At 49.9% G+C, this 20,877-nt stretch overlaps 1 protein-coding gene across 3 annotated transcripts in view; it reads left to right on the forward strand.

Annotated features, from left to right (window-relative positions):
• The window catches only part of SH2D4B (SH2 domain containing 4B), a gene marked incomplete at its 5' end in the record, with an annotated part of 80,350 nt that overhangs the window by 47,440 nt on the left and 12,033 nt on the right, over positions 1 to 20,877 (forward strand). For 2 of the 3 annotated variants that reach the window (XM_082673886.1, XM_082673885.1), the window contains 2 exons: positions 6,510 to 6,726; positions 10,716 to 10,840. In XM_082673886.1, the coding sequence (XP_082530012.1) occupies positions 6,510 to 6,726; positions 10,716 to 10,840 (342 nt within the window). Of the gene's footprint in view, positions 1 to 6,509; positions 6,727 to 10,712; positions 10,841 to 20,877 lie in introns of all 3 variants that reach the window. The other variant, XM_082673884.1, reaches the window with a different exon arrangement.

Consider the following 20,877-nt stretch of genomic DNA (forward strand, 5'->3'; position numbering starts at 1 on the left):
GGAAATTGTCACATCTGTACATATCAATGATGGTCGTGGGCGACAGCGCCCCCTGGAGCTGTGCAATGCACAGGTCGGGCCTGCACGGCATGGAGCTGGCACAGGGAGGCACTATACACACGTGCTGAATAAGTGTGTTTTTAGTGCCCGAATGTGTTATTTAAAGTGTTAAAAACCCTGCCTCTTGCAATGACTAGCCTGGCCATATCTCTGGAGCTATGCAACTGCTCCCAGAGATGCTGCCAAGAGGAAACCCAACTCCTGCGGTTTCTCTTCAGCATTGGAGAACTGAGCAGGAGCCTGGGGCACAGGCAAGGACGTGATTCCAGAGCAGCCTGGCCGTTCTGGCAGCCCTTGGACGAAGCGGGGGGTGGTCTCTATTTTCCATGGAGGGAAAACTAAGACCCAGAGAGATGAAAACTTGTCCTGGGCTAGATAGAGAGTTAGGAGCAAAGTCAAGCAGAATGCTCAGCTGTCTCCCCACCCCCGAGCCTGGGACAGCTGAAACTCCCAGCTCTGGCATGGGTGTGGCTGGACTCCGCAGACTGTGGGACTTGGTTTCTTTTGCGCAGCAGGGCTGCAGGCCAGGCAGTCCTGGAGGGTGGTGTCTTAGCTCTGGGAGGTGGTCCCACGCTGGGCAGATGTGGGTGCATCCTCATGCTAGGAGAGCAGAGATGGAAGGGATCTTTCCCCCTGATCTGCAGGTGAGAGAACGGAAAGATGGCAGCAGGGACACAGCTGGGGACATTTCTAGCTAATGGTGACACCCTGCTGTGCTCTGGCCTCTTCATTCTCAGCCTGGTGCTCCCCAAGCCAGAAGGTCCTTTTGTTTTTTTCATTTTAATTGTGGTAGGGGACTTCCCTGGTGGTCCAGTGGTTAAGATTCCGTGCTCCCAATGCAGGGGTGCAGGTTTGATCCCTGGTCAGGGAACTAAGATCCCGCATCCTGTACGGCACGGCCCTCCCCCCACCCCAAAAAGGTAAAAAAAACCAAATAAATTGTGGTAAAATATACAACTTAAAATTACCCATTTTTAGGTGTGTAGTTCAGTGGCATTCATAGTGTTGTGCTACCATGACCACCACCCACCTCCAACGTCGGTTATCTTCCCACACTGAAACTCTGTCCCCATTAAACTAAAACTCATTTCACCCTTCCTGTAGCCCCTGGCAGCCGCCACTTTCTACTCTGTGAATTTAACTACTCTAAGTGCAATAAGTGGAGTGTAAGTGAAATCGTACAACGTTTGTCCTTTTGTGGCTGGCTTATTCACTTAGCATAATGTCTTTAAGATTCATCCATGTTGTAGCCTGTGTCAGAATTTCCTCCCTTTTTGAAGGCTGGATACTGTTACTTGTATGTGTATCCTATATTTTCTTTATTTATCCATCGATGGACATTTGGGTTATTTCCACCTTTTGGCTATTGTTAATCATGCTGTTATGAACATGGCTGTACAAATATTTGTTTGAATTCCTGCTCTCAATTCTTTTGGGTACATATCCAGAACTGGCATTGCTGGATCATATGGTAATTGTATGTTTAATCTTTTATGGAATTGCTGTACTACTTTCCGCAGCAGCTGCACCATTTCACATTCCCACCAACAATGCATAAGGGCTCCAATTTCTCCATGTCCTTGCCAATACTTGCTATTTTCATCTTTTTTTTTATATTTAAAAATTTAAAAAATAATAGCTATCCAAATAGGTGTGAAGAGGAATCTTATTGTGGTTGGTCCATTTTTTCAGTCTCTAAATTCAGCTTTTCTTCTGGTCCTCAGTGTTTTCATGCTGCTCAGCTGTCTTTATGTATTTCTGAGAGATGAGATGGAGAAAGGAGACCCTGGAACCTACCTTAGAAGTGGAGATGGCCATGGCCCCCCTTTGTTCTGCATGCAGTGCAGGCCCTGGGAACATGGGCCGTGGGAGGAAGCCGGTGACTCGGTTGGGGCCCTCGTCTCTGCAGTGCGTCCTCCGGGGACAAGGACTGTCCGATACTTGCTGCTTCAGGGCACAGATGCTTATGGTTGTTTTCAATGGGATAGAAGAAAAAACTTCAGATTCTGGCTGAGGGTTTCCATGGCAGTCATATGATACAGTTCGAATCTATCCCGGATTCAGAGAAGGAACAGAAGCAACCTTTTAAGATTTCAAAGCTTAATTTAGGGTAAGCTGGGAGTACCTGGCAGTCCAGTGGTTAGGACTCGGCACTTTCACTGCTGTGGCCCCGGGTTCAATCCCTGGTCGGGGAACTAAGATCTCGCACTGCTTGTAAACAGACCCAGATTTCATGTGACCGAGCATCAAGGGTGCCCCCTCCTGGACTGGCCAAGAATTGTTTATGGCTACATTTTGAACATGGCAATGCCAGGGCTAATGAAAATAAAAGTTTTAGCTAACGCTTATCATGGTGCTTAAAATGTACCTGACACAGGTCTAAGTGGTTTATATTATTAGCTCTCTTAACAACTCATAACAACTTTATGAGGTAGGGACTCTTATTATGTCCATTTTACTTTTGAGGAAACGGAGGCCCAGGGTGATTAAGTAACTTGTCCAGTGTCACACAGATGGTAAATGAAGTTGAGATCTGAACCCAGGCAGCTAGGTTCCAGAATCAGGCTTTGGGAAATTTGAAGAAAGGATCAAGTTCAGAGGCCTGATTTAGTAAGACATTGCTTTAAAAAAAAGTACTTCATAGCTTATAGAATTTTATGTTTCATTGAATCTTCGTAGTAACTCAGTGTGGCTGTCATTCTCATTTTGCCAGAGGTGTAAAGTGAGGCCTAGAGGCACAGAGCTTTCTTAAGAAAGCTGGCATGGGGTGTTGGTGAGGATGGGAGAAGAGGGAACCCTGTGCACTGTTGGTGGGAATATCAAATGGTGCAGCCGCTATGGCGAACAGTATGGAGGTTCCTCAAAAAATTAAAAATAAAGCTACCATATGACCCAGCAATCCCCCTTCTGGGTATATTTCCAAAGGAAATGAAATCAGGCTATTAAAGAGATATCTGTACTCCCCTGTTTATTGCAACATTATTCACAATAGCCAAGCTATAGAAACAACATGAACATCTGTCAACGGATGATTGGATAAAGACCACGGGAATGAAGGATATCCTGCCGTTTGCAACAACAGACATGGACCTTCAGGGCATTATGCTAACTGAAAAAAGTCAGACAGAGAAAAATACTACACGATATCACCTATATGTGAAATCTAAACAAGCCGAACTTGTAGAAACAAAGAGTAGAATGGTGGTTACCAGGGGCCGTGGGTGGGGGGGTATGAAGGGGGAGGTGGGGGGGAGTTAGGGAGATGTTGGTCAAAGGGTACAAACTTGCAGTTAGAAGATGAATAAATTCTGGGGATCTAATGCACAGCCTAGGGATTACAGTCAACAATATGTTATATGCTTCAAAGTTGCCGAGACTAGATCTTTTTTTTTTTTTGCGATACGCGGGCCTCTCACTGTTGTGGCCTCTCCCGTTGCGGAGCACAGGCTCCGGATGCACAGGCTCAGTGGCCATGGCTCACGGGCCCAGCCGCTCTGCGGCATGTGGGATCTTCCCGGACCGGGGCACGAACCCGTGTCCCCTGCATCGGCAGGCGGACTCTCAACCACTGCGCCACCAGAGAAGCCCCGAGACTAGATCTTAAATGTTCTCACCACACAAAATTAACTACGGAACCTGACGGAGGTGTTAGCTAATGCTATGGTGGTAATCATTTTGTAATATTTTAACTGTATCACATCAGCACATAGTACACCTTAAGCTTACATATGTCAATTATGTCTCAAAAAAAGAACACGAGAAAAGAAAAGGACCCAAGAGAGCCCTCTCGGAGCGGCCGTTAACCTGTCTGACTCCACATCGGCCCCTGGGCGGCAGGGCTGGCTTCCTGTTGCAGCCTCAGCTGCATCCTCACCTCCAAGTGCCCTCCACGCCTCTGCCTGGGCATCACGGTTGGTCTGAGTCGGTGGACACAGCTGCACAGGGGAGAGTTCGCAGAATGGTGGGGAGCTTGGTGGCGCCTGAACACAGAGTGTGGGCAGGAGCTCAGAGGCCCACTGGGCTGGGAAAGAAAGTGGGGCGGGCAGGATGCTCCCTAGGGGCCAAGGGGTTTGCCCTTTGTCCTGTGTGCGTTGGGAGCCACTGAAGGCTTCTGAGGCAGACAGTGGCAAAACTAGAGCTGGCTTTTAGGAGGCTGGGTTTAGTCCCTCTGTGACCCACAGCTTGTGCACTCTCCTAGCCAAGTTCCAAAAATCTGTCTTCGTAGTTTGCATGTGACTTCCTTCTGTCACTGAGTGTGACTGTCTCTCAGGGGCTGTCAACACTCAAAGGTCACTGGCCCTTAGAGGGCACAAGCTTCTATGTTTAGTTTGTAGTCTCGTGACCGCAAAGCCTGTGCTGGGAAACCTGGCCTTGTTTGAGCCTGTGGTAGCAGGCACTATGGTGTTCTTAGTACCTGGAGTGGAAATACAGGGCTTTTTCCCCCCTGGGATGGATTCCTCCTTCTTTTTCTGGAAGAACTCCTATTGACCTTTCCAGACCCAGTGGAATGCTCCATCTCCTTTGGTGGCTCCTGGCTTCCTCATAGAATGTGAGTGCTACCGCCCCTAAACTCTGACAGTACTTGATCAGTCCCTGTTCTCCTTGTGCTAGAGATATTTATTTGTCTGATTTTCCCAGCTAGGCTCTGAGTGCCTTGAGGGAAGCGTCTGGTCTTTGCTGTCTCTATATCCAGTTCAGGGCCTGGCAGAGTTAAGTACTTAATTGGGCACAGTCATCCAAGCATATTATCACCTGCTGACTGATACATATGTATTCTAGGCACTAGAATGCATCAGTGAATAGACCAAAGAAAATTTCCCTCCTGCCCTGGAGCTCTCAGCTTATTAGCTCCTCTGCATGTGACTTCCACATCCATAAATACCTTCTGAGGGACAGACTTCCTGCTGCCTTCCTCAGATCTGGGGGATGTTATGTTTCGAGGGTGGACTTTGACAACCTGAGAAGGAGAAGCGCTTTCTTTCAGCATGAGGGCCATGTGCCTTGTATCCTCCAAATGCTAACAGAACACAGTTCTCTGACTGGTAGGTTGTAGGTGCTCGCTGCACAGGTATTGGATGGAGATTGGAGTAGAATTAGACTGTGGGTAAGATTTTACTCCCGGGGGGAGGGGGACCTGCTTGGGCCAGGGCAATCCCAGGTCTTGCACAACGAGAAGGACACGGCCAGCTCCACGAGTTCTCTACAAAAGGATTGGATTTTAGAGGCAGACAGGGGCCTGACACGATGCAATCAGACTACAAAATAATTGGTTTTAATTCTAGACCGTACCTGCAGCAGGTTTTGTCCCCTCTCTCGGCACTTTCCCAGCCCCAGGGCTCCCTTTTGAGTTTTAGAAACAGCAACTTGCAGATGTCCACCCTGCCTTGAGGAACATGAAAAGACAGAGGCCAGAGAGGGGCCTTGTGGCATTCTGGAACCTGTGACGTGACACAGCTGTCAAAGGATCCCCTCCCTTCCCTCCAACACACTCACCCACCAGCTGTCAAGGCCACAGGAAACCAAAGAGAAAGGGCACCGTAACTGGGACTCCAGAGTTTCCAACAACTCATCCTGTGGTAGCAGCCAGGGTGGTTCCCGGCCAGGCTTGGCCACTGACCCAGCTGGGCAAGTCAGCGTCCTTCCTTGGAAAGCAGTTTCCACGTGAATAACATGAGGAGGTTGGATGGGATGGTCTTAAATGCTCTTGTGGCTTTTTGTAGGAAAGAGCAGGGGCTCTGGTGTCAGATACACCTGATTTTAAAATGAAAGGAAGCTTGAGAGGTGGGATAGAGTGGCGTAGAGAGCTGCATGGGTTTCAGAGCCAGACACACCTGGGTTCCGACCCTGGCTCTGCCCCTTATTAGCTATTTAACTTCGGATAAGTTGCTTAACCTCCCGGAGGCTGGGTTTCTGTGCAAACATAGTGATGTGCCTTCCTCCCTTGGTGGCTGGAGGAAGCGTCTATAATGCGATATTGCAGGGAGGGCCCGGAGCTCAGGGCTTGGCACAGAGAAAGCTGTAATCAGCATGGGTGGTGGCAGTGGTATTTGAGATGCTAACCACTTCAAGGTGGACAGGTGTCCTTGAGGCAGGGCACAGGGTTTGAGAAGCTGCTCTGAGCAGGGCACTCCAGGAAGAACTACACATGGAGGTGTAAATTTCCATCCAAAAGTTGCTTGCTCATTCTGGAACAGGGCCACAGGAACAGCTGGACCACCCCAAACTGTCATGAGTGTCTTTATCCCCACAGGGACAGGCTAACCCAGGGCTGCTGGCTCAGGTTGGGCCTGCCATTGCCGGGTGCCAAGCCTCCACGCAGCACACGTGGGTGCATCCGGATGAATCCTGGGATTCTGGGTGAGTCCCAGGGCTCCTGGCCATGTACTGGCTTGCTCAGTGCGTGGCCTGGGCTGCAGGTCTGGGTGAACACGCTCTCTATTCCTTTCCAGTGCGTCGGTCCAAGGCGGCTGATGAGGAGAGAAGGCGCCGAGCCCAGCGCGCCCGGGACGAGTACCGGCGCCACTCCCTCCGCGCCATCCAGAAGGGCACGGTCGCTGGCCTCAGCTCCAGGTTCCGAGAGCTCGGCCAGAGCCACGAGCAGGAGGCGAGACTCTACCACCACCTCCTGGGCCCGGGGCCGCCTTCACCCCTGGCCGTGCCTGGCAGGTGAGTCGCGGACCTCGCATCCCGCATCCGCATGCGCGGTGTGTCTTGGGGAGGGCCTCCGGCTGGGGCGTAGGGCACCAGAGATCCGGTCCGGCTCTGCCTCCGACTTGCTGTTTAATTTGGGGCTAGTCATCTCCCCTCTGTTGGCCTCAGTGCCCTAGTCTGTGTAATGGGGCAGGAGTTGGGGAGAGGAGTCAAGGTTGGAGATTTCTACCAACTCTGGAGTTCTGGGAGGCTTCACCTCTTTGGGGTCTAGGATTCCTTTGAGAATCTAAAGCAAGCTGTGTACCCTCTTCTCTGCGAAATGCACATATGTAAATACCCCAAAACGTTTGCATATAATTTCAAGCTCTAAAAGATCCGTAGACCCCAGGTTAAGAACTTGTAATGTAAGACCTCAAATGGGTTAAATGTGGCCCAGCAGCCTGGAACCAGAACTCGCTGCTGCTTTTTGTAACCACAGGTGATGCTGGTGCATCCCGGGTTCTGATAGCCGGTTGCAGATGAATGCAGTTGAGTGCAGGAGGGTCCTTACACGCTGGGCTGATGAGTGGTTTGGCAAGGGCGCTCAGGTGACTGACTGCCCATGATCGCTGGGACGGAGGATCAAGAGGTTGCCTGGAGCCTCTCGACCTGCCGCCTGTGCCCACCTCAGGCCAGCCCTAAGGTTGGTTCCCCTCCTCATTATTGCTGATTGTCTGCTGCCCGAGGGAGGGCTCAGAGGCTGGATGGTGAGTGCCTGCTGCTCCCTGAACCACAATAAACCTGCAGAAGAGTCCATTCAGCCCCAGATGACAGAGGGTTGTCTGGGTTTTGCTTTGATTGGGATTTAGGATTATTCATAAAACCCCCTCCCTCTCCCTGCAGCCTAGGGAGAGCTGACATCTGCATTCCTTCCTTCCTTCCCTCCCTTCCTTTCCTCCTTCCTTGTCATTTATATGATTCACAAACCAGAAAGTTTAAAAAGATACATGGAGGAAAGGCTGACTCCCATCCTTGCCGTCCATCTACTCAGTTCCCTCTTCCCCGCACAGGGAACCACTGTTCTTAGTTTATGTGTCCTCCCAGTTCCTTTTTGCAACTGCCAAGGTGAAAAGTTGTATCTCCTCCTTTTTTTTTTTTTTGCATAAAAGTTTGCCTATCATACACATGGTTCTGCATCTTGATTTTTTTTCCATTTAACTATAATTTTTGGAGGTCTTTACATATCGATTCTTACCTGATTATTTTTATTTAGTTTTCTTTTTACAGCTGCATAGTATTCCACTGCCTGGCTGTGCTCTAATTTATTTTTCAAAACCTCTATTAATGGGCATTGGTGTTGTTTGAAATCTTTGGTTATTACCAACAGTACCCTTAATGAGTAACCTTGTAGACACGCAACTATTATCTACAAGAGAGATTCCCAAAAGTGGGACCACTGGGTTAGGGGCTACATGCACTTATAGTATTGATAGTTCTCATCAACTTGCCCTCCACAGGGGTGGTACCAATGAACACTCTCATCCTTTAGCCTTGCCAACAGTGCGTTGTCAGACTTTTGTTTTGTGTGAGACATAATATCTCAGTGAAAATTTAAATTTGCATTTCTGTTTATGTGTGAGATGAAGTATTTTGTATATGTTTAAGGGCCTTTGGTATTTCTCTATCTGTCTGTTCATTTCCCTTCCTGCCTCTTCATTGTGTTATTGGTCTTTTCGCCATCTGTTTCTAGGAACTCCTTAAATATTAGGGAAAATATTAGGGATGCTTTTCTTTGTGATAAACATTTTTTCCCCTCAATTTGTCATTTGTCTGTTATGATGATGTTTTCTGTCATGTGGGAGTTCTTTATTTTTATGAGGTCAGATTTTCTTTTATGTTTCCTGGATTTGGAGACATAGTTAGAAAAGCCTTCTTCCTCTTGTGCTTTTTTTTTTAAAGGAGACGTATAATTTGTCCTTCAGGCCCAGAAGACAGAGCTGCATGAACTGTGTTGCAGTCTGGCTCCAGGCTCACTGTGTGTGGCTGTCAGTAGAGAAGAAGAAGTGACAGCCACAGTGTGCCGCCTTGGGTGGAGCAGGGGGACCAGGGACCATGCAGATGGAGCGGCAGACCCAGGCACCAGAAGCCATGCCTCAGCCTCCTTCCTGTGGCTGCCCCATGGAACAGGTCCCCGTGGCCTCACTGCCCTCAGCACTGTGGTGCTGGCACCGGCGGCCAGCCCACGCTTGCCCGGTTATGCTGGGGGCAGACACGTTGTTGATGGGAGAGAGTTCCAGGTGCAGAAGTGAGGCTTCTGGCCAGGTGGCCTCTTGGAGCACTTGGTCCTAGCATTTATATTCTGGGGAATCAGATTCTCTGCTTAGAAACAGAGGGACAAGAGTGAACGAATTTTCCTTGCTGTTATTTATAACCTCCTCTTGCCTTCTAAGGAGAATGAGTCCTAGAAACCAGAGGATATTTCTTCCCCCTGAGCACAGTTATTTATTGGGGAATGCAAGTGTGAAGGAAGAGGCTGGGGCAGGGCTGCAGTGTGCCGCTTCATAAAGAGGAAGAGCACCTGAGGTTCCTGAGAAGAGGGAAATCCTCAAGGGCGGATACAGAGGAGCAAAGCTGGTTGGAGGGGGTGTTAATAAAAAGCCTGCAGAGGTGGCAGCGGGAAGCAAGGGGTTTGGAGAACAGACTCCACTGATGATGGCTTCAGGCTGTTCAATGGAACCTCACCCCCTGTCTTATTGCATCTTTTCTAAAATCTACAGTGTTCACTACTGTGTGTGTGTGTGTGGATTCATCTTAGGGCAGGTAAAAATAGGGGCTCCTTCTGGGGTTTGCCAGGAAGTGCTGGGCTCAGCATCGAAGTGTTGGTTGGTGCAGGGGAAATGCAAAGACTTGGGGACATCGTGCTGGTTTATTTCATAAGAGACGACGACAGCGGTGGTGAATTCTAAATGCCAGTGCTGTGAGGTGGACAGACAGCAGTGACAGTGTGAGCCTGTGCCAGGTTGCTGTCACTCGGGGGAAGGTGAGAAAGCTGTGGTTGTTCATGCTGGGCCCAAAGTCTGCTGAAGCTCTGTTTTCATCCCACACAGCAGTGCAGTGTGATCTTGCTGCATATCACCTCAGCACACAGGGGTGTGTGTTGTTACGGGGAATGTGCTGTCAAACCCTTACTGGGCTTCATGTCAGTGGGTCTCACGTGGCCCCGTCTCTGTATACGTTCAGGAGCCACAGTATAACAAGTAAAATCTGGGCTTACTTATGAGAAAATATCAAAAAGAATCTGATTTATTACTCAGACCTTCTTCAGGTGCCCCTCTTCATCTCCCTCCCAGGATCTTCAATTCCACACCTGCTTCTCCATCAAAAGTCAGCCCGTGCAGCGACTCTTTCCTCCCCTCTCCCTTTCCTCTGTCCTTTTCCCTCTTACTTCTTGGGGGTGAAGCTCAGCCGTTTCCAGAGCAGATTGAGGCTGTTCACTGTCCTGGTTCTGCCTCATAAAACATGGAAGGCTAGCTGGCCAAGCCAGGTGTCCCCTTAGACGGCAGCGGTGGGTGAGACGGGGAGGGGCAAAACGAGAGTTCTCTTCAGTGCGGGTTTGGGGAGGGCGGAGGACACGCACGTGTGAATAATTTTGCTCCTATTACATTACGATCCTTCTTCATAGACGCTGCTGTTTACGCCCTGGCCATTCTAGAGGGCAAATATGCCTTTTCTCTCCCTCTGACATCCCCTCCTATCCTACTTTGCACTCGCACTTGCGTGGCTTTTTTTCAAACTAAGTGACAACAGTTTTCTTTTGGGGAAAACAGTAACAGCTGGTACATTATGACCTGCAAAGCACCTTCAAGTACCTGGACTCATTTAATCCTGTCCACAGGCGTGAGTGTGGGCGTCGGGACTGTTCAGTCTCACAGTGGTCTCCCCCACTCCCTCCCCCTCCTTCCTTCCCCTCTCGCCGCCCCCTGCTCTCTCCCTGACTCTGCCGCACTCGGTCTCTGTCTCAGCAGGACTTGGGAGCGGCCCCTGTGTCCCGTCTCCAGAGAAGTCATAGTGCGCTGGTTTAAGGAGGAGCAGCTGCCTCGCCGCGCGGGCTTTGAGAGGAGCACCAAAGCCATCGCCCCCTGGTTCCACGGTAGGGTGGCTTTCCGGATCCCTGGGGCAGGGGCAGATCACTTCCACATCTCAGCCTCCCTCTGGGGTTGGTGCGGGGTCCTGCAGGGCCACCACAATCAGAGGAGTCGAGGACTTTAGACTCCGCTAATTCCGCTCCGGCCCCACGAACACTGGCCGGTCTCCCAGGGCTATGGCTCCTGGCTCACCTGCCTGGGGTGGAGTAGAGAGAGGGCCCATGTCTGTCCTTTCTTTGCTCACTGAGTGTGTTGAGCTCAAGGCACAAGCTTTGATCTCCCCAGGGCGTGCGCTGAAACACTGAGTGACCTTGATGGAGATGGTCAGAGACCAAGCACAACATCTGTGAGCGCGAGTCCAGGGGACTGCGGGCCCCAGGGCTCTGGACGTGCACTGCCCTCTCTGCTGGGAAGGGATGAACGTGGCTCTTGCCTACTGCCCTCACCTCACAGCCTCCTTGGCCGTCCAGGGCTCCTCAGAGGCATCTTCTGTCTCTGCATTGGGCCTGGTAGGTGTGTGAGTCCCCTCAGGGCCTGATGAGTGAGGTTCATCTGGGAGCAATGAGAAAACCCAGCCACACGAGAGGTGAGGCTAGCCTTTCTGGTTAGCCATGGGCTCCAAGGGGCCGGGGCCCTGTGTCTTAGGCATCTCTGTACTCAGCCCTCACCTCTGCTTCTTACCTGCTCAGGGATCAGGTAGAGAAACGCATCCAAGACAAATGAACCCTCTTTCTCTGTTGCCACTGATGTTGAGTTCTTCACCTCAGTAGCATCCCCATCGTGTCAGTCAGATTATGCTTAGTGATGCTACAGTGAGAAATGATCCCAAAGTCTCAGTGGCGTCTGCCAGCCAAGACTCATTTCTTACCCATGTGACACGCCCAGTGGGAGTTGGTCGTGAACTTTAATCTGGGCCTCAGACAGAAGGAGTTGCCTCTACTGGAAACGCCAGTGATCTCATGACAGAGGGAAAAAGAGGGGCATGGCCAGCGACACACTGGCTCCCGGAGCTTCTGGCCGGAACTGACGTGTGCCATGGTTGCTCACATTCCTCTGGCCAGAGCCAGCCTGGCATCTGTGGTACGGATAGTTTGGAATGGTAATAGAATCTGTTGGGACCACCATCCACTTTCAGACCCCTTCCTTCTCCTGGGCCTCCACAAATCTAACAGAAGGATGGGGTAGCTCTTTATGGCTCAGAAAGTCGACGTTCACGTGTGGCCTAGCTCTGTGTCCCGGGAGCTGGTCCCGGGGATTCCCTGCCTCTAACTTCTGTTCCTGTTATGTGTCCCTGTAGCCTCTGTGAGAGGTTCCATTTGCATCACTGCTTTCCTGTTCATTTGTATATTATCATAATCATGGAAACACAAAACTAGCATCTTGGGCACCTGCGTAGTGCAACTTAAAAGTTCTGTCGCGGTTGGGCTTTGTCAGAACCACTGGCTGCTCTGCTGCACTTGTGGCAGCCAACGGAGAAGGCACGGCAGAGGTGCTTACATTTATCTTTAGCTTTATTTTCTATCCTGATGAAAAAGACATGTACTTTTTATATTGTCACAGAAGAAACAGAACCATGATTTTTATTTATTTTTGCAGTACGCAGGCCTCTCACTGTTGTGGCCTCTCCCGCTGCGGAGCACAGGCTCCGGACGTGCAGGCTCAGCGGCCATGGCTCACGGGCCCAGCTGCTCCGTGGCATGTGGGATCCTCCCGGACTGGGGCACGAACCCGTGTCCCCTGCATCGGCAGGCGGACTCTCAACCACTGCACCACCAGGGAAGCCCCAGAACCATGATTTAAGTCTCGAAATTTACGTAACTGATTTCGTGTTCTTCTCACAGTTCCACCATAAAGCGTGCAGGAACGTTGCTAGTCCATGGACGAGAGCTATGTGTCGAAGTTTTCGTTGATCTGTGACAAGATGAAAGGAAAAGGCTCACATATGGAGGGTGGCCAACTATCTTTGCTTGAAAAGGACTGTGTTGTACTCGAAGATGATATCCTCTCCTCAGTTTTAGTGTTAAAATGTCCTATGTCTTATGAATTGATGGTGATAGTAAGCAGTATTTTTTTTTTATATATTGCCTTTGCTCAGAAGAGCAAAAAGGGAGCAGCCCCATGTTGGTTTCCACCCTTTTTACTTATACCTAAAACCCCAAAGTCTGGAACTTCTGGTATGGTCCAACTTCTCTTCCAACGTAGCAATTCCCTACAGCATCCTTGGTGGGACTCCCCCATGTTAATCTGTCCAGGAGAGGAAACCTTCTGCCCCACAGTCTAACTGGTAGGGAGTCCGCTGCCAGTTGGCTGGGGCTCTGCTCTCAGCTGGTCTAGGCTGGGCGTCTTCGCTGGGGCGGCTCTGCCCCGTGTAGCTCTCAGGCTCCTCCTGGGACTGGCAGGCTAGCCCAGGCATGCTCTTCTCAGGAACCAGAGAGCACGTGGCAGCATGCTAGGCTCCAGAAGTCTAGCCTCCAAACCAGCACCCTGTCACTTTCACCTCGTGCCATTGGCCACAATACGTCACAGAGTTGAGGCGCTGGGAAAAATCTTCTGCTCCTTTCGTGTGAGGAACTGCAAAGCCATGCGTCAAAGGGTATGGAGACAGGGAGGGGAGGAGAATTTGAGCCGATAATGCCATTGATCGCAATCCCAATATAAATCTTTTCTTTCCTGGGGAAAGCTTTCCTAGTTAATTTAGATGGATTTTAGATGCACGTTAAAAAGGACTGCTGTGACTTCTATTTTCTTCCCTTCTATCAAACGTTATTTGGATGTGTCGAGGTGTAATCCAAAGCGCGATGTGGGCAAGGAGTCTGAAGATCTGGGGCCCCTCTAGAACCTCGCAGCTCTGTGGCCTGGGGTATGTCCTTTAAATTCCCCATCTGTGATGATAACATTGACTCCACAGGATACGTATGAAGATCAAGCCAACAATGCGCTCTGTCCGCCATAACGAGCCGTTGGCGTGAGTGCTGACGCGCTGAGGTGGGCCACTAGAGACTCCACCTCCCCGGGGAAACAGTTTGGGGACGTGGGCTCAGAGCACAGAGCGGGAGGGAAGGAGGAACTGGCTCCCCGCTGGGACCACAGGGTTCTTGATAAAGTCCCCTCTGTTAAAGAGAGAGAGAAAATGTTAAAGTCCTTCCTCGTTTCTCCTCGGTTCATTGTTATGTTCCAGTGGTTCTAAGAGAGACTTCTGGTATACAAAAATACTCCTGGGAAAAGCTAGTGCATATAAGCTTGACGTTGGGGGAAAAAAGTATCTATTTTTGGACTTCACCATGTATCTAAAACTATTAAGAATATCCTCTGTCTGAACACTGGCTCAGTCAGAACCCATTTCTTTTCCTGAGAAAAGAAAACAGTCTAGAAAACAGTCACACTTGGTCCGTGGTTCATTGTCCTGGCAGCAACCCACTGGCTGTCTGAGACTGGCCCTTAGTTAGGGCTTGGCGGGGAGTGGATGGGGCAGATTCCCGGCTGCGCAGTGGGTGGTGGAGCTGGGGCTCCGGAGTGGATCTCCTGATGGCCTGTCCTGCATTCGGGTGGGGTGTTCCCATCACGCCTTTTCTGACAAGCACCATGTGGATGGTGCAGCCTGCGGGGGTCCAGCAGCCGGGGGTGGCTTTCCGTGCAAAGCAGAGCTCCTAAGTGGAATGGGCACTGCTTCCTACCTGCCCATGCTGCGACTTCAGGGCACACGTGGAGGAGAGGAGTGTTGAAGGTCCCAGGGCTGCAGGGTTCTAGGCTGGGTCCCTCCCTTCAGGTTCCTTGTCCACCTTGCTCTTGACCACAGCGCATCCGAATGTCTTTGAAGGGGGGAGGGGGGAGAACGTAGAAGTCATAGCATTGTTAGTGATTATTTGGGGAAATGTTTGTGTTGCAGAAGGGGGGAACAGAGCCACTACTCCCCAATCTCTGGAGTCCTGTGTGGAGAAAGGGAGATTATTAAAGGGGCTCGGGGGCTGGGGGTTCTAAAGAGACACATTTCACTTCAATAGAAGAAAGGTGGTTGCAGCTACTATTGGGCAGCAGGATGGCTACTGGACTCCTCAGATGGGTGGCCCGAGGGCCCTTGAGAGCTTTCTCTCCTTAGCATCTGGGATGCAGTGTGATTCTGCTGGCATTGCCCCAGGACCTCCAAAGTTTTCTCAGGCGGTCAGGAGAATGGGGAAGGCTGGCCAGGGAGTGAGGCTGGCCGCAGAGCAGGCGCCCGGGCGGGAGTCTGCGGGCTGTGGAGCGAGGTGTTCTTCTCCCAGCGACTGTTGTGCTTCTTCTCCTTATTTGTGTCCCTATTACTGATGTTGTTTGCGGTCCAGGAACTGAGGCACAGCAGTGGGCACCCCGTCTGGATGACCCTTCCAGGAGTCCTGCAGGGCGGCAGCCCCTAGGAGGCGGGAAGGATTGTGCCTGGGGAGGCCGGGGCTGAGTGGGAATGGGGTCTCGCTCGCTGCCCCCGGCCGCGGTCCCCCACAACTGCATGCACCGGGACAGCACATCCTCTCTGAGCTGCACAGAGCAGGAAAGGCTTGAACTGGCTGATCAGTGTTCATCACTGGCTGCTGCCGTGAAGTCGTGTGTGTTTGCCTGGCTGTGTAGACGTGCAGAGTGGTTTGACGTGCACCATCTCACAGGTGCTCTCAACTCCTCCTCGAGCTGGTCATGGTTAGCCCTTTACAGATGAAGACGCTGATGACCAGAGAGCTTGAGAAGTCACCCTTATTCACCCAGCAGTAAGCATGGGAGCTGGGACAAGATGTAGGGCCTCTGGACCCCAGGTTTTCTTCCTCCACTCTGGTGGCCCCTTGAATATGCTGCTAGCCAGGCAGGGAGCTTGGGGCGAAAAAGCGCCTCCTCTGGATCCACAATCCCTTACTGTATATTCACTTGAACTTCTGTTACGCACGGCCCGAGTTCTTTCTCTTAAATCTCACCCCTCCTCAATCCGTGGGCCTTCCAGAGCAGAGCTGCCACTGGTCTCCTGGCCCAGCTTGAGGGGAAATCTGGGAGCGCCCTGTTTGGTCTTTGGGGTCATTCTCAGGGGCTAGCGTGTCTGGGGCTGAGATGGAGAGAGTGAGCCAGCTAGGCTCTTGTCCTCGGCTTTCAAGATCAGTGGAAGGATAGGAAACTATGTGAGGCTTTGGAACCTGTTGAGAGGTGGCAGCCAGAATGGGGGACCCGGGTGGTGTGGACCCGGGCACCACATCCATGTGAAGCAAGGACTAGCTGAAGAAACCAGGGGTAGAGAAAGCAGTGGTGGTGTTATAAGGATTACATGTATGGTATTTATAAAGTGTTCAGAACTTGCACTAAATGCTTCCACTTGTTACATGGAATAAATCAACACGGTAGCCTTTGGAGACGCATATCGGGGTTTGAAGCATGTAAATGTGGCTGCATGCCCTGAGAGTATGCCGCTGCTCTCACTTGGAAGTGAAGAGAGTGATGACATCAAACGACTGTGCACAAAAGGAAGATGGTACATATTTAGCCTTCCCCACAAAAAGTAAAAGTCTGAATTTTTTTTCATTCTAAATATGATACCCATCTTGAAATTTTTTTAAAAGCTGTGAGGGGTAACACGTGGGTCATTTGGAAGGATGACTAGCATGTCATGATCCATCTCGTCAAGTCAGATTGCTCATTTGCCTTTCCTGAGCAGAATCTGGAATGGAAACTTTCCACCAACTCTGATCCCAAATGCACGCATTTCTAAAGAAGAAAGGAAGCAGCCAGTCGACCTACTTTTCTCTTAAGTTCTTGCTTAAGAAATAAAGGAATCTTTTTCCTTCTTTTTAAAAGAATTGTGCACTGGCTATAGGGTATCAAAAAAAGATTACAAAGAGAGCGAAATTATTTTTCGCTTTAGGAAAGCATCGACTGTAATGGTGTTCCCAAGATTGTAACTCTTTCCTTTCTGCTCTCTATAATTCCGTGTTTCTGATTTCAGACCCTTGGTGTCTTGTCTACCTAACGCTTTTAGTCTGGATGTTTTGCTGAGATTGTTCTCTGATGCACAGCTGTGGTAACTAAAATGTGTGGGAAGGGACAGGGGTTGGGGGACCTAGATGGCTTGGATTTGATAGAAGTGATTTTTTATTTTCTATCGGGATTAAATAGAAGCACAGAGTGACAATAAACTTGATTTCTGTTGATGGAATTGATTTAATATACTTCTGACAGTCTCATCGTATTTCTGGTGGTTACAAGAGATTCCTCCTACCTTGCTAACTCCGGGAAGTTTCTATCATAGGTTAGACCCAGGAAACTGCCGTTAGGTTTTTTTGGCTCTGGGACCTGTAGTCTAGTTTCCCACCAGTCCCCAGCCCCAAGCTCATCCCAGCCCTGGCACCCAGGGCTCCAGCTCATGCCAGAGCCCTTGGCCTCACATTTCTGTGACAACAGGCATGGGGTTGAGGTGGAAGACTTGGGGTGGGTGGCACAGCTGCTGTGTCTTCAAACCACTAATGTCCTCAAGGTCAGCGGCCTCAAGCAATGGAACACTGGGTGAAAATCACAAGGTGCTGGCTTTGGTTCGGTCTGATCATCTTTTTAGCAGTTAGCTGTCCTGAGATGGGATAAACTACCTCCAGGAGCTGGGAGCACCCACTGCTGGGATGTGTAAACAGAGGCCAGATGGCTCTTCAGTCAAGACAGTGAAAGCGTGCGTTGTCCAGTATGATGGGGATTAGATCAGATGACACGACTTTTCTCTCCCACCCCTTCCTACTGTGAGCTCTGCTTTCTCTGTTTATCTGAGAAACAAATATGGCGGCTTTGACACTTGCTAGAGAGTAAAGTATGGTCACTACAGTAGTTGAGAAGCTTTCTGGAAATGACTTATGTAACACTTATGCTTAATTATTAAAAGTTTATTAGACCCGGGGCTTCCCTGGTGGCGCAGTGGTTGAGAGTCCGCCTGCCGATGCAGCGGACACGGGTTCGTGCCCCAGTCCGGGAAGATCCCACATGCCGCGGAGCGGCTGGGCCCGTGAGCCATGGCTGCTGAGCCTGCGCGTCCGGAGCCTGTGCTCCGCAACGGGAGAGGCCACAACAGTGAGAGGCCCGCGTACCGTAAAAAAAAAAAAAAAAAAAAAAGTTTATTAGACCCAAATTACCTTCTGTTTAGTACTTAAGTTCTTTATACATTCACGTGTCAGCGTCATTTGCTTACAGCTTTCGTTTAAAATAGTGATGCTGCTTTTGGGTGTTGTGATTCACACTCCCCCTCATCAGCCCCCCGGGAGTGCACGGGGCAGGAGGGTGTCCCCTGCTTTAGGATTCAACCTCCTGGAAACACTTCCTGCAGGGGATCAACATGGCTTGCAATTAACGTGTGTTTTCTCCTGTAATCGTCACAAATATGCTGTCCGCCCCCTGCAGACAGTAAGGCATTACCAACATTTGTGTAGCCACATTTCAAGTTTAGTTAAGTGCACAAAGAAAATGCACTTTTACTTTTCTATAATTTCTCTGATCTCATGAAGTTATCATCAACTCCTTCTTCCCTGCTTCCAGGCCCTGTCCCCTGCATGGGGCTGTGGAGGTGCCCAGAGGCACCACTTGGACTGGTGGCATCCCTGGGCAGGGGGTACCTGACCTGGTACCACTCCTCCGTCAGGTGTGCACTGGTCTATATCCACAAAGTGTGGTTGGTTGGCCTCGTGTGGGCTCACACTGGCTTTTATGTTTTACCTGGTAATTCAGTGACCATTTCCTTTGTGCTAGCTTTGTGTCCAGTAAATATCGAACATCCAGTATGTCATTTACCCTTTGCACAACTTTCTGGAAGAGGTAATAATACTAGCAGTTAGGTCCATGGTGCTTACAGTATGTGGGGCCCTCTTCTAAGCACATCACATACTTTAACTTCTTTGATGCTCATACTAACACTGTGTGCTTGCTACTAGCATTAGCCCCGTTTCACAGATGAGGAAACTGAGGCATAGAGAAGTGATGCCACTTGCCTGCGGTTCACTGTTAGTAAGTGGGGGTGGTGGGATTCAAACCCTGGTGGTCTGGCTCCACAGTCCATGCTCCTATCTGTGACGCACTGTGGCATTGCTGCCATCTCAAGGTAAGGAACTAGAGGCTCCAAAGGTTAAGAAACTGCCCTGGGGCACGCAGTGCCCAGGAGAGTCAGTTCCTTTCCAGTCCAGGATGTCTCCTTGAGGATGAAGAGATGGCTGTTCCTTTAGGAGACATCCAGCCATCTCTGGGCCGTAGGGACAGCTGTTTCAGCTGCCATGCCTTATTCTTGGCTGGGGCAAGTGTCTGCTCCTCGTGCAGCTGGGGCCGCCTCCCATAGACTTCCTGAGGGATGCTATCCCAGTCTCCACAATAAATGCAATAAATGGAGTCCTCATGGAGTAAATGCAGTAAAACAGGGAGTTGTCAGAGTTTGGGGTTGTTGAATTCCCTGGGCAGGGGCACCAGGGAGCAGGCTCCCTGTGTAAGGCAGTTAAATCATTTGTTGATTATTAATATTAAGCTTCTGTTGTCTGTGAGACACTGTACTAAGTACAGGGCATGTGGTGGTGAACAAAACTGACAACTTCCCTCCCCGAATGGCTTACATTCACTTGCAATTAACAGAAAAATAATCGTACTGGTATCCTCAAAAGAGAATTTATTGGCTTATGTGACTGGAAAAACCCAAACATCAGGCCAGCTTCAGGCTTTGCTTGATCCAGGGAGCTTAAGTTTTTAGCAACTGGCCTCTCTCCATCGCTCAGCTCTGTTGCTCTCCATGTTGTTTTTATTCTCAAGCAATGCATCAGCCTGTGGTTGCATGTGTGCGTTCATTCTCCTAGGTTCGAATCCAACAGAAGATAGGGCATACTTTTCTCTCAAATAATTTCTGGTATTAGTCCCATTATTCTGCCTTGTTGGCTCTGGTTTGGTCACATGCCCACTCCTGAACCAATCACCATGGCCAGAGGGATGAGCTCTCTGATTGGCTAGGCTTGAGTCACATGACCATCCCCAGAGCAGGGAAGAGTCTATCCCGTTGCAACTGTATAGACCGAGTGGGATGGTGTGGCCTCACAAAGGAAGCTCACCATTCCCTTGCCAGAAGAAGGGCAAATGGTCCTGAGTGGGCAAGACCAATTATGTCCACCATATTGAGGAAAATAACTGGCCTAGTGGAACTCACAGTAAGTGAGACTGGCGTGAATCAAATAATGAATTTATGCTTCCAGTTGAGGTTAGTGCTACACAGGATCCTTGTGTAGCCAGTTTCACAAGTCGTTTTGCTGGGTGGTTGCAACAATGTCATGAACAGCGGCATCAGTGATTTGAACCTGGCATGTCAGCTTGGAGCAGGCAGTCATGGGCGTGGGATGGTGCCTCTTGTGCATAATATATCTGGAACCAAGATGCTTGTCCAGAGAAACACTCGTCTCAGCAGTTAACTGTGGCTAAATTTCATTTGGAGTTATAAAAAATGAAGGCATTTGAACTCATTCATCACAATCTGTGTGGCTTTAGGATGCTCTGAGAAACTGTTGAGAATGAAGCGATTAATAATTCCAGCTCCCTTAATGATACCATCTGGAAAGTACGGCAATAAGAAAGGGGAAGGAAAGTCACAGAAATGAATGAGAAAGGTAATGGAGGAGTTGTTGGCCGGTGAGGTGTAGCTTTGGTGAAAGCTTTAAGAAATACGCATGTCAGATAAATTGAGACCATAAAAAGTAAAACGTCCTGTCTGGCCTGCCTGCCTTTCTTTTCAGGGAGAAGCTCTAACAGAAATAAAAGGAGCTCATTTGGTTACTGAGGTTCAATTCCAAGCTAACGATTTCAGGGACGGAGGTACGGAGGTGGCAGAGGGGTTGGGAACTGAATCCCGGGTCTGCTTTAGGATTTGCTAACATGTGGATTTATGGGTCCATTAGAGCAGAGGGTCTTTTGCAAGTATGCTTAAAGTGCCTTTCCTTTCCTGGGGCTGCCACCGGTTAGCACTGATGGAGCAAATATTGAGTATTTTGATAGTGAACGTGGAGTAGTTGGTGTTTGAGAGCATGTGTGTGGAATCCAG

Source organism: Grampus griseus, assembly GCF_964374135.1.
Source record: "Grampus griseus genome assembly, chromosome: 16".
NCBI classification, from domain to species: Eukaryota; Metazoa; Chordata; class Mammalia; order Artiodactyla; family Delphinidae; genus Grampus; species Grampus griseus.